General features: G+C 47.0%; 1 protein-coding gene across 2 annotated transcripts in view; it reads right to left on the bottom strand.

Moving 5' to 3' along the window:
- The window catches only part of heatr5a (HEAT repeat containing 5a), a 26,729-nt gene extending 8,534 nt beyond the window's left edge, over positions 1-18,195 (bottom strand). Inside the window, exons 1-26 of one of the 2 annotated variants that reach the window (XM_083923798.1) lie at positions 18,069-18,195; positions 15,777-15,976; positions 14,859-15,070; positions 14,546-14,654; positions 13,995-14,144; positions 13,745-13,916; positions 13,505-13,668; positions 12,606-12,855; positions 11,600-11,755; positions 11,006-11,256; positions 10,071-10,182; positions 9,818-9,970; positions 9,462-9,561; positions 9,241-9,350; positions 7,949-8,118; positions 7,689-7,852; positions 6,366-6,471; positions 5,590-5,780; positions 4,552-4,711; positions 4,260-4,449; positions 3,902-4,071; positions 3,323-3,349; positions 2,441-2,585; positions 2,076-2,258; positions 385-624; positions 100-278 (exon numbers count right to left, since the gene is read on the bottom strand). In XM_083923798.1, coding sequence (XP_083779924.1) covers positions 100-278; positions 385-624; positions 2,076-2,258; positions 2,441-2,585; positions 3,323-3,349; positions 3,902-4,071; positions 4,260-4,449; positions 4,552-4,711; positions 5,590-5,780; positions 6,366-6,471; positions 7,689-7,852; positions 7,949-8,118; positions 9,241-9,350; positions 9,462-9,561; positions 9,818-9,970; positions 10,071-10,182; positions 11,006-11,256; positions 11,600-11,755; positions 12,606-12,855; positions 13,505-13,668; positions 13,745-13,916; positions 13,995-14,144; positions 14,546-14,654; positions 14,859-15,070; positions 15,777-15,902 — 3,990 coding nt within the window. In that variant the 5' untranslated portion in view covers positions 15,903-15,976; positions 18,069-18,195. The remainder of the gene's footprint in view (positions 1-99; positions 279-384; positions 625-2,075; positions 2,259-2,440; positions 2,586-3,322; positions 3,350-3,901; positions 4,072-4,259; positions 4,450-4,551; positions 4,712-5,589; positions 5,781-6,365; positions 6,472-7,688; positions 7,853-7,948; positions 8,119-9,240; positions 9,351-9,461; positions 9,562-9,817; positions 9,971-10,070; positions 10,183-11,005; positions 11,257-11,599; positions 11,756-12,605; positions 12,856-13,504; positions 13,669-13,744; positions 13,917-13,994; positions 14,145-14,545; positions 14,655-14,858; positions 15,071-15,776; positions 15,977-18,068) is intronic. The other variant, XM_083923799.1, reaches the window with a different exon arrangement.
- Positions 18,196-22,500: the final 4,305 nt, after the last annotated feature.

The following is a 22,500-nucleotide window of genomic DNA, read 5'->3' as shown; positions in this document are numbered from 1 at the left end:
CACATTATTGTTATTATTATTAATAAACTAATCAGGTTCTTGAAAGCCGCCCCTTGATTTGAGTTTGGCGTGGCGCCCTGGTCGGGCGGCGGTCCTTACGTTGGCCTGGTACTGCTCCAGGATCACATGACCGGGGAACTCCGGCTCGGGGATGGCTGAGAAGCGTCTGATGATCACCAGCAGGGTCTGGAGACCCGCCAACCGCAGCTGATCGCTGTGGTCCGTCGCCGCCATGAACGCCATGCGGACCAGGTCGCCGAGATGGAGCACCAGGAAGTCTGTGGAGAGACAGGTCAAAGGTCACGGAGGTCAAAGGTCACAGAGGTCAGAGGTCATGGAGGTCTGCAGAGTCCGCACACTCAAAGTGAACGAGGACAGTCTTACCCGTGGACTCGTGCAGGCGCCGCTCCTGAGCCAACGCCATGTCGAAGTGCGCCGGGTCCGCCGTCTCACACTGAGCTACGATGCGGCACACGCACTCCATGGCGAAGCGGCGCGTGGCCCAGCGCAGGGCCGTGAACGGGCCGCCGGACTCCGACGTCGCCTTGAAAGCAGAAGAGTCGTCGTCTCTGGCGGCGTCCGCCTCCTCGTCCTCCTGCCTCGCCTCCACCGGAGCGCGACAGTCTGGAGGAGAGACGGGCGACGCTCATTCATGAACCTGGACACTCAAAGTCTTTCACCGGAGCTTTAAACATCATCTGAGGGTCTTCATCGGCCCAAACATCGTCTCCACGACAGAAACATGAACGCAGCAGTCTGAACTCTCTGACGCTGAACTTCAGGGGAAATCACCTCCTGAGGTTTAACGACGCGCGGCTCGTCTCTTTAGTCCGACTCCTTTTTTAGCTTGATTCAGTTCCATCAAATAAACTCAACATGATTCAAATTTAGTTACCACGGCAACTAACTGTAGCTAACTAACTGTCAGACTGACGGGCTAACTAACTGTCAGACTAACAGGCTAACTAACTGTCAGGCTAACGGGCTAACTAACTGTCAGACTAACAGGCTAACTAACTGTCAGGCTAACGGGCTAACTAACTGTCAGACTAACAGGCTAACTAACTGTCAGGCTAACGGGCTAACTAACTGTCAGACTAACTAACTGTCAGGCTAACGGGCTAACTAACTGTCAGACTAACTAACTGTCAGGCTAACGGGCTAACTAACTGTCAGACTAACTAACTGTCAGACTAACAGGCTAACGAGCTCACTAACTGTCAGGCTAACTGGCTAACTAACTGTCGGGCTAACTGTCAGACTAACGTGCTAACTAACTGTAAGACTAACGGGCTAACTAACTGTTGGGCTAACTGTCAGGCTAACAGTCTAACTTACTTTCAGACTAACAGGCTAAGGGGCTAACTAACTGTCAGGCTAACAGGCTAACTAACTGTCAGACTAACTAACTGTCAGGCTAACAGTCTAACTTACTTTCAGACTAACAGGCTAAGGGGCTAACTAACTGTCAGATTAACAGGCTAACTAACTGTCAGACTAACTAACTGTCAGGCTAACTGTCAGGCTAACTAACTGTCAGGCTAACAGGCTAACTAACTGTCAGGCTAACAGGCTAACTAACTGTCAGGCTAACGGGCTAACTAACTGTCAGACTAACTAACTGTCAGGCTAACGGGCTAACTAACTGTCAGACTGACTAACTGTCAGACTAACAGGCTAAAGAGCTCACTAACTGTCAGACTAACGGGCTAACTAACTGTCAGACTAACTAACTGTCAGGCTAACGGGCTAACTAACTGTCAGACTAACTAACTGTCAGACTAACAGGCTAACGAGCTCACTAACTGTCAGACTAACAGGCTAACTAACTGTCAGACTAACAGGCTAACTAACTGTCAGACTAACAGGCTAACTAACTGTCAGACTAACAGGCTAACTAACTGTCAGACTAACAGGCTAACTAACTGTCAGACTAACAGGCTAACTAACTGTCAGACTAACAGGCTAACTAACTGTCAGACTAACGAGCTAACTAACTGTCAGACTAACTAACTGTCAGGCTAACGGGCTAACTGTCAGGCTAACTAACTGTCAGGCTGAGTGACTGAACCCACCGGTGGTCGCAGACAGGACGTCCTTGCACAGTTTGAGCCAGTGTCCCAGTTTCCCGCTGGTGGCGCTGGACGCCATCATGTGGACCAGAGTCTCCTGGATGTCCCTCCTCAGACCTGGATCGGACTCCCGGTCCAACAGAGTGAACAGAGCTCCTTCCAGACCCACTTCCTTTATGGTGACGTCTGCGGAGGAGGGACCGCACAGAAATCAACCACTGCGTCTCTGACTCTGTACGTTTGTGTCTAAACTGTTAGTTTAAGGTCGAAGCGGAGGATCAATATTATTTTTAACTCTTTAAAGGGGCTAAAAAATAACAATAACATAATAAATATAATAATGATGAGCACAGGAGTGAGCGTCTCACCCAGCTGCGTGTTGTCTCGTCTGGGCAGCTCTTTGACCAGAGTGACCGCGTGCTCAGAAACCTCTGCGGCCTCCCGCTGCACCAGCTGCCGCAGGCACGCCACCACCGCCCGACGCAGACACAGGTAGGAACTGCACAGGTGGGCCTGACACACACACACACACACACACACACAGACACACACACACACACACACAGACACAGACACACACACACAGAAGTTAACTCGAGGTCTACAGCTGGACTCTTTTGGCAGGTTTTCATGCACACACAGTGTTTCCTCCAGACTCAGAACTCCAACAGGTAGGTCAGGTGTGTTCAGGTGTTGTTCAGGTGTGTTCTGGTGTAGTTCAAGTGTTGTTCAGGTGGAGTTCAGGTGTGTCCAGGTGTGTTCAGGTGTAGCTTAAGTTTGTATTGTATCTTTATTTAAATGTCTGCCATCTTCATATTCCTCTAATTTAAAGTTGCTCTCATGACATGATGATGACCTGAGATCCTTTCAGATATGACAGTAATGATAAATATCATTATTATTATTATTGGATGGATTATGAGCTCAGTCTAGAGGAAACACTGAGTCTTTTCACTGTAGGAGATAAAGCAGCCAGCAGGGAGGATGTTACTGGGTTAGCTGCAGCCTGCAGAGCAAACGGTGTCAAAGTAAAGTACAACAGAGAGAAACAGGAAGTTCAAACGGCATCAAAACAAACAGGAAAGTGTTAAAGAAGCTCAACAGAAAAGTGTGTGTGATGCGTTTCATCCTTAAAACGAGGTTTCACAGACAGAAAACGGTTTAAACAGAAAAGTGTGGAGGGGGGGGGGGGGGGGGGGGGGGGGGGACGACGACAAACGGCAGCTTCAGGCCTCAGAGAGGAAACCTACCAACATGGAATCATCCAGCAAGATCTCCTGCAAGACACAAGACAGGGTCAAAAAACCCACAGACCAACAGGTCAGTGGGTTCAGGTGCAGTCAGGTGCAGTTCGGGTGAAGTCAGGTGTGTTCAGGTGAAGTCAGGTGTGTTCAGGTGCAGTCAGGTGTGTTCAGGTGTGTTCAGGTGAAGTCAGGTGTGTTCAGGTGCAGTCAGGTGTGTTCAGGTGTGTTCAGGTGAAGTCAGGTGTGTTCAGGTGAAGTCAGGTGTGTTCAGGTGAAGTCAGGTGTGTTCAGGTGTAGTCAGGTGAGTCCAGGTGTGTTCAGGTGTAGTTCAAGTGTAGTTCAAGTGTAGTCAGGTGCAGTCAGGTGTGTTCAGGTGCAGTCAGGTGTGTTCAGGTGTAGTCAGGTGTGTTCAGGTGTGTTCAGGTGTGTTCAGGTGCAGTCAGGTGTGTTCAGGTGTAGTTCAGGTGCAGTCAGGTGTGTTCAGGTGTAGTTCAGGTGCAGTTAGGTGTGTTCAGGTGTGTTCAGGTGTGTTCAGGTGCAGTCAGGTGTGTTCAGGTGCAGTCAGGTGTGTTCAGGTGTACTCACACAGAGTGCAGGTACGAGGCTGGCCAGGTTGACGTGTGGAGGTGAGAACATGTGCAGCTGCTGCAGACAGGAAATGGCTCTGGCCTGAACCAGAGAGTCCGGAGCGTCCTGCATCACTGCACACCCCACCAGACAGGTGGAGCGCAGACCGGACACTGCCGCACCGTCACCTGACACACACACACACACACACACACACACACACACACGTCACTTCTCTGTCCTCAGGTGAGTCTGTCCTCAGGTGAGTCTGTCTTCAGGTGAGTCTGTCTTCAGGTGAGTCTGTCCTCAGGTGAGTCTGTCCTCAGGTGAGTCTGTCCTCAGGTGAGTCTGTCCTCAGGTGAGTCGTGGAAGGTACCTTGCAGGTCGGGGCCCAGGCAGGTGATGAGGGCGTGCAGGCAGCGCCCCAGGCTGTGGTGCACCTCGGGGTGGGTGGGCGGAGCCGACAGCAGCAGCCTGAGCACCAGGGTGAAGGACGGCTCGGCGTGGACACGGTACAAACCACCGGAGAGGTCGACCACCAGAGACAGACTGTGGAGAGACCAGGTCTGCGTCCCACACACACACACACACACACACAGAGAACCTTTAGTGTTGTGAAAGGACATGAGTGACGTCGTGCTGATCTTTCAGGTGAGTCGTGTGAGTACCTGGACCTCAGGTGAGGTGCTGTCCTGGCTCAGGGTGAACAGGACTCCCAGGCAGGTGGACAGGTGCTGGGGGGAGCTGATTCCTCCGGTGTAGCGGTGCAGCGCCCCCAGAGCCAGAGCGTAGCCGCTGCGAGACGCCGCGTCCCGAGCTGTTTTCAGCCTGAACGGTGGAGATCAAAGTGGTTAAGACGAGGTTATACTTGCTTTCAACCAATCACATCCCTCAGTTGGAGCTAGCGTTCGGTGATTGGATTCATTTATCGGCTTTCTGTGATGACATCAGCGGTTTGGGGCGATCTTTTGGGCCGTGTTTAAAATGTCTTCCTGCTAATTCATCGGTCTGTCTCGGAAGAACGAGCTCGACTTCAGAAGGTGAACAGTTAATAAGGACAATAACTAAAATATGTCTTTTCTTTACAGTTTAGGAGCTTATTTTGTTATTAACTACAGGTGCAACGCCACACGTGTTCGTACTGGGACAGAGGTGCACCGCGGTCCGTAAATGTGGCGTACACAGCGTTAAGATGCCGAATGTACAGTTTTGTTTTGCCGTGCGGAGAGTCGCAGTTCCCTCCGGACCGTTTAGCCTCTGACTCTGCCGGCGAGCGCCACCGTGTGGAGCGATGCTGAGCGAACACCCATTATACAACAGAAATCACTGTTGTATAATGGGAAACATTTAACTTGCTGCAAAAATGTTACAGAAAAGACAAAAGTATGAGATAAAAATGAGCATATGTGTGAAACATCAGGGCACTTTCTGGATGAGCAGACACGGTGAGAGCAGGAGGATCTGTTCTCTGATGAACAGCCGTTAAAAACATCAAACTCTGAGTTTCTGGGTCTCAGTTATTTAATGATTTCCTGTGTGACGGATATTTTTAGACGGTGACCTGGTTTGTTTCTGCTGCTGCTATTTTAAGATCCTGCATGAAAACACGTGTGAAGCTTCTGTAAATGATCACTTTATTAAAAACAGACTCCTTCACCTACAGGACTCTATAAGAGGTATGAAGGTGTGTGTTCACGTGCACCTACCTGTCGAAGCAGAGCAGCGACACGGCCACGGTGAAGCCGGGGTCCCCGACCACCTGGACCAGCCGGGCCAGACCTTCAGCAGCCAGGCAGCGCAGCAGAGGACTGACGCTCTCCAGCGCCCCCGTCAGGAGGGAGAGCGCCGGGGCACGCACCTCCTCGGGCCCCAGAGAGCCACGCACAGCGCCCTGATGCTGCGGAGGAGGAGGACACGGCAGGTTTCCTTTATTTTACTTTAACAGACGAGAACAGGTCAGAGGTTTGTTCTGCTGAGTAGGCGGAAAAGAAACTACTGCAGCTTTAAAGTTGTTGCTACATAAACTTTTACCAAAGAAAGGTTCAAAGTCTGTAACTTTCCCCCGGTGCTGATAAAAACCCTGGAGGAAACACTGACCCATGTGGAATATGCTGTGCTGTTAGCACTAATGTTAGCTCGCTGCTAATGCGGATGAACCGATAGCTAGCTGACGTAGCAACGTCCTGTCTTGAGTGGATAAAATCAGCTGATTCATCCACACTCCTGCTGACTCGCCGTTTGTAAACGACTTCATCAGCGACCGACACCGGATCCATGCAGCGAAGCTAAGTTACAGCTAGCTGGCTATGTTAGCTTCTTGCTAATATTAGCCAAGAGAAACCAAAGCTGGCTGTGTCTCCACTGATTCAAGATTCAAGAGCTGTAGCTAAGAAATGCTGCTACACTTTAACACTTATGTAGTTTGTACTTATTTTACATTACGTCTGAGAGCGGTTTGTCCTGACGGCGGCAGGTGCAGTACCTTGAGCAGACTGCAGAGGGCAGCGCAGACGTGTGTCTGGACGGTCTGCTGGCGTTGACCCTTCAGCTGGTTCACTGTTTCCACAAACTGCTCCAATATCTTCACCCTGAGAAGGAAAAACACACACACAGTTGATTATCAGCAGCTTAGGGTTGCTCCAGCTCGTCACACACGGAGGCTTCGGTCCTTCAGGTGCCGGCACTGTGACTATAACTTGGAGCCTGAAAGAAGAAGCTGCAGAGCTCACGTGTTTGTGTTACGGCGCTGACGGCTCTATCTTTTTACTGCTAACATATTGTTCCTGTCTTATCTGTCCCTCTGTTGCTGTTTATCCACTTACATATTGATATGGAGAGACATCTGGTCTCAGTCTGGAGCGTGTGTGTGCTTCAAGATTCTGAACACGAGTGGAAAGAGGCCAAGCCACCAATAAGAGATGGCGGTGGCTTTGGGAGTGTGACACTTATTCTAAAATCTGAAGAGAGGCTAACAGCCGGACGTGGCTAACAGTGGTTAGCTCGGGGCAGCACGGTGAAGGCATTCAAAGGTCTTTTTTAACCACTAATGCTGCTGAAAATAACAGCAAACCTCTGCAGCAGCAAGAGAAGAGTCCCTACACACAACAAAGCATCAACAGCGTAGTTAGTGAAGCCAGAGTTTATTAAAGAGTGTTTTAAAGACTTACCTACTGGCCCCTGCACCAGCTCCTCTCATAGTAAAGTCCATTACAGTGGAAGGAGCCCATTGGTGCTTTGTTGTGTGTGTAGGGACTCTTCTCATGCTGCTGCAGAGGTTTGCTGTGATTTTCAGCAGCATTAGTGGTTAAAAAAGACCTTTGAATGCCTTCACCGTGCTGCGTGACACTGTTAGAGGCAGATTTTTGGGTTTCGTGGGGACGGAGATATTTTTTAACACACCGGTGGAGCGGACGGGAATTTGTTTTTAACCGAGGGCCGTAAAGGTTCAGTTTCACAAACACCCGTGTTCCTGTGGACGATGAACACCAGAGGATGATTTTACGACAGAATTTCACTTTAATCTTGACGACCGCTAACAACGAGCGCTGCTTCTGACCTGAATCTATAATTTAGAGTTTAGTTTCAGTACTTTGTTCCTGCTGCTTCACTTTAAACTGAACCAGCCTGATGCTTTTATTGTGAAGGAGCTAAAAGGAAACACCATGTTCAGCTGAGGGTCGACGGCGAACACAACAACAAATGGTCCTAATGTTGCTAGAACAAGCAAGCGTACCTGCAGAAACACGTGGTCTTGATTTGACATATGAATAAAACATGAGTATTAGACGCACAGCCGGAGAGTTACCTCTGAGCGGAGATGATGTGGGGGTACAGGGCGCCGAAGAGGCGGGCGGCGGCGGCGGTGAGAGCTACGGGAGGAGGAAGAGGAGCGGGAGGTTCATCGCTCTTCTCACACAGACTGAAGGTGTCGTTGTCCAGCGAGCCTCCACCCACGCTGCTGCCGTGGAGCTGAACACACACACACACACACACACACGTAAATAACCTCTTCCTGGGCTCTGCAGCGCTAAGACGTACAGTTAGCGTCCTGCTCTCTGCGCTCACCTGCTCCTCGATGTAGCGGTGGTCGGTGTCGTGGAGGGCGGGGCCGACCAGCTGCAGGTCGTCATGGTTACAGAGGGGGGGCAGCAGCGTGAGCTCTGAGCACGGCTGGTTCAGGTTGTCCTGACCCGACAGGTCCGACACCAGCTGGTTCATCACCAAACCGAAACTCTCTGCAGGAGGAGAGGACACAGGTGAGTGTTACCTTGGTAACTGTGAGGACGCAGGTGAGTGTTTCTTGGTTACTGTGAGGACACAGGTGAGTGTTACCTTGGTAACTGTGAGGACACACGTAAGTGTTACCTTGGTAACTGTGAGGACACAGGTGAGTGTTACCTTGGTAGGTGTGAGGACACAGGTGAGTGTTACCTTGGTAGGTGTGAGGACACAGGTGAGTGTTACCTTGGTAGGTGTGAGGACACAGGTGAGTGTTACCTTGGTAACTGTGAGGACACAGGTGAGTGTTACCTTGGTAACTGTGAGGACACAGGTGAGTGTTACCTTAGTAGGTGTGAGGACACAGGTGAGTGTTACCTTGGTAACTGTGTGGACCCAGATGAGTGTTACCTTGGTAACTGTGAGGACACAGGTGAGTGTTACCTTGGTAACTGTGAGGACGCAGGTGAGTGTTACCTTGGTAACTGTGAGGACGCAGGTGAGTGTTACCTTGGTAGGTGTGAGGACGCAGGTGAGTGTTACCTTGGTAACTGTGAGGACACAGGTGAGTGTTACCTTGGTAGGTGTGAGGACACAGGTGAGTGTTACCTTGGTAACTGTGAGGACACAGGTGAGTGTTACCTTGGTAACTGTGAGGACACAGGTGAGTGTTACCTTGGTAACTGTGAGGACACAGGTGAGTGTTACCTTGGTAGGTGTGAGGACGCAGGTGAGTGTTACCTTGGTAACTGTGAGGACGCAGGTGAGTGTTACCTTGGTAACTGTGAGGAGGCAGGTGAGTGTTACCTTGGTAGGTGTGAGGACACAGGTGAGTGTTACCTTGGTAACTGTGAGGACACAGGTGAGTGTTACCTTGGTAACTGTGAGGACACAGGTGAGTGTTACCTCGGTAGGTGTGAGGACACAGGTGAGTGTTACCTTGGTAACTGTGAGGACACAGGTGAGTGTTACCTTGGTAACTGTGAGGAGGCAGGTGAGTGTTACCTTGGTAACTGTGAGGAGGCAGGTGAGCAGTTACCTTGGTAGGTGTGTGGACGCAGGTGAGTGTTACCTTGGTAACTGTGAGGAGGCAGGTGAGTGTTACCTTGGTAACTGTGAGGACGCAGAAGAGCAGTTACCTTGGTAGGTGTGTGGCGGCAGCAGCGCGAGCAGCTCGTAAACTCTCAGTCTGTAGACGAACGACCAGCTAAGAACGGAGGAACTGTACGACCTGAGGAGAGCAGGCAGCCTGGACACACACACAGAGACACACACACACACACAGATACAGACACACACGTGTGTAAATAACCTCTTCCTGGATGTAACAGTGACACGTGTACGTCTGTCGGGCGCTGACCTGGCGAGCAGAGCGACGGCGCAGGCTAACGGCGTGAGCAGGCGGCTGATGATGTCATCGGTGGCGAGCTCCCTGCAGTGCAGCAGCAGGTTCTTCATCGCTGCTCACACACAAACACACACGCTGTCAGTATCAGAACGTCTCTGACATCATATTTGTCTGCTGGATATTATCGTTTCATTAATCGTTGTGTTTTTTAACTCTTTCCAACATTGTTATTAATAATAATCCTACATTGGGCTTAAGGCTCTTCTGGATTCTCAAAGACGTTTTACAAAGAACAAAGATTCAATAATCTGAGAAAGGAAACAAAGAGAAAATTGTTTGTTAGTTGTTTTAGTTTTACTCGAACTGACCGCAGAGCGCCCCGGCACGTCCCTCCAGCGTAACCTGCCACGTGAAGTAGTCCCCCCGCCGCAGCTCCATCTCCTGCTCCCTGAGTGAAGCAGGAAACACACACCGCCACAGGAGGACGAGACGGGACAGGTGGTGCTCCACCACAGCTGGGCCTGGACACACACACACATACACACACACACAGTTATGTATAGATGCGAGTGTGTGTGTGTGTGTGTGGAGAGGACGGACCGTGCTGTGGAGGAGTGTTACCCAGAGTGATGAGGGAGCAGAGCAGCAGCCAGCCGGCCCGAGTCCTCTGCAGAGAGATACGACTGTTCTGAGAGGCTGAACGCAGCAGGTCCTCAGCCAGAGCCAGGACCACCTGCACGCGCACACACACACACGCAGAGGCACACACACACACACACACAGACATTCACACACACACACACACAGAGACACACAGACACACAGACAGACACAGAGAGAGACACACACACACACACACACACACACACACACACACACACACACACACACACACACACACACACACACACACACACACACACACACACACACACACACACACACACACACAAAAAAAAGTTAATTATTCTTTCAAGATAATCTCATCAGATCCTGGATCAGGTCTCAGGGGCAGCAGCTCCAGCCTCTGATCCTGGATCAGGTCTCAGGGGACCAGCTCCAGCCTCTGATCCTGGATCAGGTCTCAGGGGCAGCAGCTCCAGCCTCTGATCCTGGATCAGGTCTCAGGGGCAGCAGCTCCAGCCTCTGATCCTGGATCAGGTCTCAGGGGCAGCAGCTCCAGCCTCTGATCCTGGATCAGGTCTCAGGGGCAGCAGCTTTAGCAGGGGACCCCAAACTTCCCTTTCCCGGGCCACATTAACCAGCTCTAACTGGGGGATCCTGAGGCGTTCCCAGGCCAGTGTGGAGATCTAATCTCTCCACCTGGTCCTGGGTCTTCCCCGAGGCCTCCTCCCAGCTGGACGTGCCTGGAACACCTCCCTAGGGAGGCGCCCAGGGTTCATCCAGACCAGATGATCCTGAACCACCTCAACTGGCTCCTTTCAACACAAAGGAGCAGCGGCTCTACTCCGAATGAGCGTGGTATGCTAACGTTAGCGTGTTTTGCTAACCTTAGCGTGGTATGCTAAGGTATCTGACCGGCGTGTATTACCCACCATGCCTTTGGTGTGTGGGATTCCCAGGGGGCAGTGCTGCACCGCCGCCACCAGGGCGGCGACAGCGGCTCCGTACCCGACCACGGCTTCGGGGGAAGACTTCAGCGCCACCAGACGCTCGGCGCAGCGGTCCAGCAGCGAGGAACCCTGGGACGGCATCGCCACGGCAACGCAGCGCAAACACCAGGCGGCCGCCAGACAGGCGGAGGAGGACGGGTGGAGGAGGACGGAGGTCACCGTGTCCACGAGGGCTGCACGCATCAGAACAGAGGAAGAGGATGATGAGGAGGAGGAGGGGGAAGAAAAGGAAGAGGAGGAGGAAGAGGAGCGTGGAGGGGGAGGAAGAAGAGGAAGAGGAGGAAGAGGAAAAGAGGAGGAGGAGGAAAGGGAAGGAGGAGAAGGAAGAGGAGGAGGATGAAGAGGAGGAGGAAGAGGAGGGGGATGATGGGGAGGAGGGGGGGAGAAGAAGAGGAGGAAGAAGAAAAGGAAGAGGAGGAGGATGATAAAGAAGAGGAGGAGGAGGATGATAAAGATGATTATGATGAAGAGGAGGATGAAGAGGATGAAGAGTAGGAGCAGTGTGACCCCTGTCACCTGTGCTGGAGTCACTGATGAGAGGAGCAGCTGTGGAGCCCAGATCTCTGATGAGTCGTCCCAGTTCCATCAGACAACAGATCAACAGGTGCTGAGTCACTGACACCTGAGAGGACGACACTCTGGACTCACTGTTCCCCTCACACACCGCTGCATCTACACACACACACACACACGGAGAGAGTCACACACACACACGGAGAGAGAGAGAGAGAGAGAGAGAGAGAGAGAGAGACACACACACACACACACCACAGAGAGAGAGAGAGACACACACACACACACACACACACGGAGACACAGACACACACACACACACACACACACACACACACACACACACACACACACACACACACACGGAGAGAGACACACACACACACACACACACACACACACGGAGAGAGAGAGACACACACACACGGTCTCAGACTGTATAAAAACAGACGCAGCGTCTCCGTCAGCTCCGTTCTCTAACTCGATCCAATCATATTCTCCTCTGGGAGCCGCCATCTTGTCAGACTTTGACTCCACCTCATTTCCTCTGACCAAAAAGGGGCATGTATGTGACACTGGGGGGAGGGGCATACATCCATCTGGCTGACGTTTACAGAATTAGCAACATTAGCTCCAGCGCTCGGGAGCTAGGCTAACAGCAGAGGTTAGCAGCTAAAGGGAGTGGGAGTCCCGTGTCTCTGGAGCAGATTCCAGCGGCTCCAGATTAGCATTAGCATCTAGTGTCTGTGTCAGAGACAGCAGGCTGGATTCAAGGCTATTTAATTAGCATAGCACAGCTAACGCTAACACGGCGTCTACCTAAATTATCTTGTTACTATGGAAACACGACCACACAAATGACCACAGTCTAGGTCCAGATGACGGAGTTAGCATGCTAATGATGCTAACTAGCCTCCAAGGAGAAGTGAGGGCCAGAGGCTAGCTGTCACTCAAGAGGCCACGCCCCTAATTATTCATAAACTTTAACCTCCGATCAAACAAAACTCACCGATGACCCGTTTCTGGGACGCCACGGCGAGGCACAGCTGCTTGGCGGCGTTGGTCTGAGCCTTCTCCCCCAGCAGGGAGCCCAGGGTGCTCCTCAGGATGAAGGAGACGCAGCGCCGCGTCACCACCGCGTCGCCCGGCGTCTGCGTGGCCCTGCCGTGGGACGCCAGCTCCATCAGGAGGGACAGGAAGAGCGGGAAGTTCACCTCCAACCAGGAGGCGCCCAGAGAGGAGACGAAGACCACACAGGCCTGAGGAAGAGGAGGAGGAGGAGGAGGAGGAGGAGGAGAGAGAGGAAGAGGAGGAGGAGGAGAGAGAGTAAGGGGAGGAGAGAGAGGAAGAGGAGGAGGGGGAGGAGGAGGAGAGGGAGGAGAGAGAGGAAGAGGAGGAGGAGGAAGAGGAGGAGGAGGAGGAGAGAGGAGAAGAGGAGGAGGAGAGGAGGAAGAGGAGGAGGAGGAGGAGGAGGAGAGAGAGGAAGAGGAGGAGGAGGAGAGGAGGAAGAGGAAGAGGAGGAGGAGGAGGAGAGAGAGGAAGGGGAGGAGAGAGAGGAAGAGGAGGAGAGAGAGAGGAGGAGGAGGAAGAGGAGGAGGAGAGAGAGAGGAGGAGGAGAGAGAGAGGAAGAGGAGGAGGAGAGAGAGAGAGAGAGAGGAAGAGGAGGAGGAGAGAGAGAGAGAGAGAGGAAGAGGAGGAGAGAGAGAGGAGAGAGAGGAGGAGGAGGATGAAGAGGAGGAGGAAGAGAGAGTCAGTTACTTGGCATGGATGGCATTGATGGCGTGGTTGGCGTTGTTGGCGTTGCCGTGGATGGCGTGGGTGTTAGCGTTGCCGTGGATGGCGTGGGTGTTAGCGTTGCCGTGGATGGCGTGGGTGTTAGCGTTAGCGTGGATGGCATTGGCGTCTCACCTGCGTGACTCCGATGCGGACGTCCTTGCTGACGGAGCTCGTGCCCTTCAGCATGTCCCCGCTGGCTCGGAGGAAGCCGGCTCCTCCTCGCAGGAAACCCCCCGACAGCAGCTCCATCGCCTCCTCCAGGGAGCTGAGGCCCCGCCCACTCTGCCTGGGGGCTGCTGGGAAAAAACAGGAAACATCATCAACTCGTGGTCACGCTGCCGCCATGGCGTCCTCAGCCTGTCGTGCTCGTACCGGCGGGCTGTCGCGGCTCCACGGCGGCGGCCAGCAGCGTCCCCAGCAGCTTGGCCACGGACACTCGGACGCTGTGATTGGACCCTTCGAACGCCCTGAAGCACAGCGTGGACACGTGCTCCAGCTCGCCGCTCCACAGGAACGCCGCCTCCCTCTGCAGCTCCAGCAGACACTGACCACACAGAGACACATCATCATCAACGCCGCACTGAGGCACCGGGGGGGGCGCGTCCAATCAGGAGGCCGTTACCTTGGCGGCGGCGCAGCGAACCGCCATGGAGCGGTCCGTCAGACACGTCCTCGCCGCCTTGTAGACGTCACGGTGACACGGCACGGCGCTGACGCCCAAACCCCTCAGGATCTTCTCCAGGGTCAACATGATCTCATACCGACCCTGAGACTGAGGAAGAGGAGGAGGAGGAGGAGAGGAGGAGGAGGAGGAGGAGGAGGAGGAGAGGAGGAGGGGGAGAAAGAGGAGGAGGAGGAAGAGGAGAGGAGGAGGAGGAGAGGAGGAGGGGGAAGAGGAGGAGGAGGAAGAGGAGGAGGAAGAGGAGAGAGAGGAGGAGGAGGAGAGAGAGGAGGAGGAGGAGAGAGAGGAGGAGAGAGAGGAGGAGAGAGAGGAGGAGAAGGAGGAAGATGAGGAAGAGGAGGAGGAGGGGATTCAGTGGTTAGCTCCTGTGGCTCAGAGGCTCATAGGGTCAAATGTGTTCGCCTGTGTGTGTGTGTGTGTGTGTGTGTGTGTGTGTGTGTGTGTGTGTGTGTGTGTGTGTGTGTGTGTGTGTGTGTGTGTGTGTGACTGACCTCAGCGCTCTTCATGGCCTTCAGCAGGTTGGTCAGAGTGTCTTTGAAATAGCCGGCGAGCATCCGACCGAGCTGCTCGAACAGAGCGCCGAGGCACGCCATGGCTGCCCTGACACGCACACACGCGCACACGTGCACACACACACGCGCACACGCGCACACACACACACACACAGACAGACACACACACACATACACGGAGAGAGAGAGACACACACGCACACACACACACACACACACAGATAGTTAATAACATTTACTCTAAAGTTGAAACTGTTCCCGTCTTTCCCGCGGGCCCTGAACGCAGCCTTACAGTCGGGTGGGGAGTCCCGACGGCGAGTCGTCTCTGCTGCGGATGATGTCATTGCACCGGTCCACCAATAGGCCCGCAGGTAAGGGGTCTCCCAGGCGGTACAGCAGGGCCAGGCAGTGGGCCAGCAGCCAGCGGGTCGGCGGGCCGGGCGAGCCAATCAGAACGCTGGACAGCTGCTCGATCAGACGCCGCTGGTGGTGTTTGATGTCGGCCTGAAAGAAGAGACGGACCGTGAGGAGCCGGCTCCAGTCACGACGACTCAGACCAATAATCCAGGAGAGATGCTAACAGCTGGACGTGGCTAACAGTGGTTAGCTCGGGGCAGCACGGTGAAGGCATTCAAAGGTCTTTTTTAACCACTAATGCTGCTGAAAATAACAGCAAACCTCTGCAGCAGCATGAGAAGAGTCCCTACACACACACACACACACACACACACACACATGAGAAGAGTCCCTACACACACAACAAAGCACCAATGGGCTCCTTCCACTGTAATGGGCTTTACTATGAGAGGAGCTGGTGCAGGGGCCAGTAGGTAAGTCTTTAAAACACTCTTTAATAAACTCTGGCTTCACTAACTACGCTGATGACGCTTTGTTGTGTGTGTAGGGACTCTTCTCTGTGTGTGTGTGTGTGTGTGTGTGTGTGTGTGTGTGTGTGTGTGTGTGTGTGTGTGTAGGGACTCTTCTCCTGCTGCTGCAGAGGTCTGCTGTTATTTTCAGCAGCATTAGTGGTTAAAAAAGACCTTTGAATGCCTTCACCTTACTGCCCCGAGCTAACCACTGTTAGCCACGTCCTGTTAGCATCTCTCCTGATTTCTACCTTAACATTTAGATAAAAACTGTCTCCATGTTTTATTAATGATGAAAGTGCAGAAAAGGACCCCGGTTTGATTCCTCTTTGACGGGCTCTCACCCGCTCTGTGACGGGCAGCAGCTTCTTCAGGTGCGTCAGCCACTCGAAGATGAACTCGGCCCTCTGGTGGTCGCCCAGCGGGCCGCACGCCTCCTCGTTCAGCAGGAGGCTGTGAGCTCGCTCCATCCTGCTCCTGCTCCTCCTCAGCTCCGCTCAGAGGGGGGACACTCTTCTGTCCCGCGCCCACATCCTCTGACGCCCTGTCACACACAGAGACGCACGGATTAATCAACGAGAGACGACCTTTAAACACCCGAGGAACGACCCGCCAGCTGCTGGGCACTCTGGGGCTTTTATTGTGAAAGGGAAGAAGGAAGGAAGTGGTTGAAAGGAGTAACGCTTTGAGCATCTGTATCGGTCTATATCTGTGTTTTTATCTGTATCGGTCTATATCTGTGTTTTTATCTGTATCGGTCTATATCTGTGTTTTTATCTGTATCGGTCTATATCTGTGTTTTTATCTGTATCGGTCTATATCTGTGTTTTTATCTGTATCGGTCTATATCTGTGTTTTTATCTGTATCGGTCTATATCTGTGTTTTTATCTGTATCGGTCTATATCTGTGTTTTTATCTGTATCGGTCTATATCTGTGTGTTTATCTGTATCGGTCTATATCTGTGTGTTTATCTGTATCGGTCTATATCTGTGTTTTTATCTGTATCGGTCTATATCTGTGTGTTTATCTGTATCGGTCTATATCTGTGTGTTTATCTGTATCGGTCTATATCTGTGTTTTTATCTGTATCAGTCTATATCTGTGTTTTTATATGTATCGGTCTATATCTGTGTTTTTAGGTGCGTCTGTATCGGTCTATATCTGTGTTTTTAGGTGCGTCTGTATCGGTCTATATCTGTGTTTTTATCTGTATCGGTCTATATCTGTGTTTTTAGGTGCGTCTGTATCGGTCTATATCTGTGTTTTTAGGTGCGTCTGTATCGGTCTATATCTGTGTTTTTATCTGTATCGGTCTATATCTGTGTTTTTATCTGTATCGGTCTATATCTGTGTTTTTAGGTGCGTCTGTATCGGTCTATATCTGTGTTTTTATCTGTATCGGTCTATATCTGTGTTTTTATCTGTATCGGTCTATATCTGTGTTTTTATCTGTATCGGTCTATATCTGTGTTTTTATCTGTATCGGTCTATATCTGTGTTTTTAGGTGCGTCTGTATCGGTCTATATCTGTGTTTTTATCTGTATCGGTCTATATCTGTGTTTTTATCTGTATCGGTCTATATCTGTGTTTTTATCTGTATCGGTCTATATCTGTGTTTTTATCTGTATCGGTCTATATCTGTGTTGTTAGGTGCGTCTGTATCGGTCTATATCTGTATGCGGAGCAGACCCGGAGAGAGGAGGCGACGCAGGGAGAACACATCAGAGGGAGCAGCTCCTCCATTATTCAGCAGCACTCTGTGTCGTCCATTAAGTCCCAGACGCCGTCCCCGGGGACGCAGCGAGGAACACGTGCAGACCGGGACCGGGCCGCACCAGAACCTGCTGCTCTTACACTAAACACAGCCCGGGTAAAAGAGGTTCTGAGGGTCCAGACTCAAAACAGTAATATTTGAATATATAATTGTTCATATTTTGAGGATAAAAAAACTAAATTTTCAATAAAAAAGCACATTTTTGGAAGAAAATTCAAAATAATTCAAGAAAAACTGAATATTTCAGTTTAAAATCATAATATTTTGCTAAAATTCAAATTAATAAGTCGACATATTCGGCGATATATGTTTATATATATTTATGCCGTTAATATCTATGATTTCTTTAAAATAATAAAGTTGTGGTGTCGATGTTCAGCTTTGTGACCTTTCCTTATAAAAGTGTTTAAAGTGTATTTATTGATTGAAATGTGGATGTTTATGTTTATTTTATGTGTTTATGAAGAATATAGAATATGTAGTGATGCAGAACATGTTTAACTTTGCTCAATATTAAAATATTAAACTGATAAAAGTGAAAAAACAGAGAAAAACTGGAGTAAAAAGTAGAGAAGTAAACTTTAAATAAACAGTCTCCAGTTTAACAGACTCCTAAAAGGACCCGTGAACGCATCAGTTTCATATCTCAGCTGATATAAAAACATAAATAAATAAAAACATAAAAATATTAAAGTATAAAGCTGCTGAGAGCGCACGCGGAGAAAGAATAAAGAATAAAACTTCTTCTTTATTCATGTTTAAGAGCCAAACAGGAGGCTAACGCGCTAGCATCATGCTAACCGGGTTAGCTCGCGAGCACAAAGTTTAGGGACAAACGGGGAAAAAGGCGGGATTTTACCTGAACGTTTCCGGTGAAAGTTCCGGTGAATGTCCGGTGAATGTCCGGTGACCGGAGCGGGAGAGTGTCCGGTACGTAAACACAGCGGAGCACGGAGGTAACTCCCGTTAATGTTGATGCTGTTCCCGTCCCGGTGCATCTGAGCTGACGGAACCGTCAAGATGGCGGACAGCAACTGACTCTGCATCCGGTTTCATCTTTCAAAATAAAACCTCATGTTTATTTTAATTCGGTATTTTTTTTTTTTTGTTTTTAAAAATCAAGTTTTTCATGAACTTTTGGTTTATTGTTTGATTAAAAACAATCTACATTTTAATTTTTAAAATATATTTTAATCGTTTTTGTGTTTTTTTTTTAAATAAAGCTTTTTTCATAAACTTTGGTTTCATGTTTATTTAAAAAAAAATCTAAATTTTAATAGATTCAGTAAATATTTGACAGATTAAAAAGTAGATTTGTTTTTAATAAACATAAAAACAAAGTTCATCCATCCATCATCCAAATGCACCTTATGCACCTTATGTATATCACTGTAAAATAATATAACAAAGATATTTATAACAGCCTGGTCACTTTACTTTGCACACTTATTTGATCTTTCTATTTTAAATTTCTCATATTTACTTGATAACCTATTTTTAATATTACCTCTATTTTTTATCTGAAATGATTGTTCTGTTATTGTTCTGTAAATGTTATTGTTATTGTTCTGTTATTGTTCTGTTATTGTTCTGTAAATGTTATTGTTATTGTTATTGTTCTGTTATTGTTCTGTAAATGTTATGTTATTGTTATTGTTCTGTTATTGTTCTGTAAATGTTATTGTTATTGTTCTGTAAATGTTCTGTTATTGTTCTGTTATTGTTCTGTAAATGTTATTGTTATTGTTATTGTTCTGTTATTGTTCTGTAAATGTTATGTTATTGTTCTGTAAATGTTCTGTTATTGTTCTGTTATTGTTCTGTAAATGTTATTGTTATTGTTATTGTTCTGTTATTGTTCTGTAAATGTTATTGTTATTGTTCTGTAAATGTTCTGTTATTGTTCTGTTATTGTTCTGTAAATGTTATTGTTATTGTTATTGTTCTGTTATTGTTCTGTAAATGTTATTGTTATTGTTCTGTAAATGTTCTGTTATTGTTCTGTTATTGTTCTGTAAATGTTATTGTTATTGTTATTGTTCTGTTATTGTTCTGTAAATGTTATGTTATTGTTCTGTAAATGTTCTGTTATTGTTCTGTTATTGTTCTGTAAATGTTATTGTTATTGTTATTGTTCTGTTATTGTTCTGTAAATGTTATTGTTATTGTTCTGTAAATGTTCTGTTATTGTTCTGTTATTGTTCTGTAAATGTTATTGTTATTGTTATTGTTCTGTTATTGTTCTGTAAATGTTATTGTTATTGTTATTGTTCTGTTATTGTTCTGTAAATGTTATGTTATTGTTCTGTAAATGTTCTGTTATTGTTCTGTTATTGTTCTGTAAATGTTATTGTTATTGTTATTGTTCTGTTATTGTTCTGTAAATGTTATTGTTATTGTTATTGTTCTGTTATTGTTCTGTAAATGTTATGTTATTGTTCTGTAAATGTTCTGTTATTGTTCTGTAAATGTTATTGTTATTGTTATTGTTCTGTTATTGTTCTGTAAATGTTATGTTATTGTTATTGTTCTGTTATTGTTCTGTAAATGTTATGTTATTGTTCTGTAAATGTTCTGTTATTGTTCTGTAAATGTTATTGTTATTGTTATTGTTCTGTTATTGTTCTGTAAATGTTATGTTATTGTTCTGTAAATGTTATTGTTATTGTTATTGTTCTGTTATTGTTCTGTAAATGTTATGTTATTGTTATTGTTCTGTTATTGTTCTGTAAATGTTATGTTATTGTTCTGTAAATGTTATTGTTATTGTTATTGTTCTGTTATTGTTCTGTAAATGTTATTGTTATTGTTATGTTATTGTTCTGTAAATGTTATTGTTCTGTAAATGTTATTGTTCTGTTATTGTTCTGTAAATGTTATTGTTATTGTTATTGTTATGTTATTGTTCTGTAAATGTTATTGTTCTGTTATTGTTCTGTAAATGTTATTGTTATTGTTCTGTAAATGTTATTGTTCTGTTATTGTTCTGTTATTGTTCTGTAAATGTTATTGTTCTGTTATTGTTCTGTTATTGTTCTGTAAATGTTATTGTTATTGTTCTGTAAATGTTATTGTTCTGTTATTGTTCTGTAAATGTTATTGTTATTGTTCTGTTATTGTTCTGTAAATGTAAATGTTATTGTTATTGTTATTGTTCTGTAAATGTTATTGTTATTGTTCTGTAAATGTTATTGTTATTGTTATTGTTATTGTTCTGTTATTGTTCTGTAAATGTTATTGTTATTGTTATGTTTAGGTTTGTCCTGTTAAATGTTTGGAACTGTGAGAAAAGCATGAGCCGGAGTCAAATTCTCTGTATGTCCAACAAACTTAGCAATAAACCTGATTCTGATCAACTGACACTGCATCCGGTTACATCTTTCAAAATAAAACCTCATGTTTATTTTTTATGTTTTTGTTTTTTTAATCAAGTTTTTCATGAACTTTATTTTTATGTTTATCTTAAAAAATCTACATTTTAAAAGATTCAATGAATAATTTTCAAATTAACATTTTCATGAAACTTTGAATGAAAAGAAAAAACAGATTAAAAAGTAGATTTTTTTTAAATAAACATAAAAACAAAGTTGAAGATGGATGTTTTTAATTTTATACGTGTGAAAAATATCAAAGAATATTAAACATTAGAATCAAAGAATCTGGAAACAAAACGCATCTAAAAGTGACGACGACGATGAAAAACTGAACATTTAAACAACATTAATATTTAAACTGGAAACATTTATGAGTTTTTGATTTTACTGATTTTATTTTTATCACATAACAAAACAAACTAAAGACAAAATTCAGCAGCTGAATAAAAATAATATGAATAAAAGTTTAAATGATTAAAAAAAACAAAAATGAAAACAAAAACTTCTCATGACGCAAAAAACTCTTTAATGTTTTGTTTCATTAGATTTAAAACAAAGCTCATAAAGTTCTTGTTGCTGTTTTTTACTTCAGTTTATCACTAAATTATTAAATAGATCATATTTGCATCTCACTGTTTGCACCTTATTAATAATCTTTAATGTTCATATTTAGTGTGAATTTCACTCTTTCATCCTTTTTTCTAAACAAAAACTTTATTTGATTCATTTAAAATAATCTGACTCTTGAATTAAGACACAAAATGAGTTAAAACACAACTTTTAAACTACAAATGTCTTTATTATTATTGTGATGTTTGAGTTTCAGGATGAACTTTACAGCAGCAGCACTTCGGTTCAGTGGTGCAGTGACTCCTGCTGCTGTCACACAGTCGATCACCGAGTCATCGAGCAGCAGGAGTTTGCCCTGTGCTCTGTCTCGCAGGCGCTGCACCACTCAGACCCTCCCTGAGAATCAGACAGAGTTCTGCATAAAAGGGCATGTATGTGACGTTGGGGGGGAGGGGCGTACGTGCATCTGGCTGACGTTTACCTCCGAGGAGAAGTGAGGGCTAGAGGCTAGCTGTCACTCAAGAGGCCACGCCCCTAATTATTCATAAAGTTTAACCTCCAATAAACGTGTGTTAAAGTGTCCTCTAGGAGCATAAACGTGTGTTAAAGTGTCCTCTAGGAGCATAAACGTGTGCTAAAGTGTCCTCTAGGAGCATAAACGTGTGCTAAAATGTCCTCTAGGAGCATAAACGTGTGTTAAAGTGTCCTCTAGGAGCATAAACGTGTGCTAAAGTGTCCTCTAGGAGCATAAACGTGTGTTAGAGTGTCCTCTAGGAGCATAAACGTGTGCTAAAGTGTCCTCTAGGAGCATAAACGTGTGTTAAAGTGTCCTCTAGGAGCATAAACGTGTGCTAAAGTGTCCTCTAGGAGCATAAACGTGTGTTAAAGTGTCCTCTAGGAGCATAAACGTGTGTTAAAGTGTCCTCTAGGAGCATAAACGTGTGCTAAAGTGTCCTCTAGGAGCATAAACGTGTGTTAAAGTGTCCTCTAGGAGCATAAACGTGTGTTAAAGTGTCCTCTAGGAGCATAAACGTGTGCTAAAGTGTCCTCTAGGAGCATAAACCTGTGTTAAAGTGTCCTCTAGGAGCATAACCGTGTGTTAAAGTGTCCTCTAGGAGCATAAATGTGTGTTAAAGTGTCCTCTAGGAGCATAAACGTGTGTTAAAGTGTCCAATAGGAGCATAAACGTGTGCTAAAGTGTCCTCTAGGAGCATAAACGTGTTAAAGTATCCTCTAGGAGCATAAACGTGTGTTAAAGTGTCCTCTAGGAGCATAAATGTGTTAAAGTGTCCTCTAGGAGCATAAACGTGTGCTAAAGTGTCCTCTAGGAGCATAAACGTGTGTTAA

Source organism: Echiichthys vipera (genome assembly GCF_963691815.1).
Source record: "Echiichthys vipera genome assembly, chromosome: 12".
In the NCBI taxonomy this organism is placed as follows: Eukaryota; Metazoa; Chordata; class Actinopteri; order Perciformes; family Trachinidae; genus Echiichthys; species Echiichthys vipera.
The sequence above is the reverse complement of the archived record's forward strand: the minus strand, read 5'-3'. Positions and strand labels throughout refer to the sequence as shown.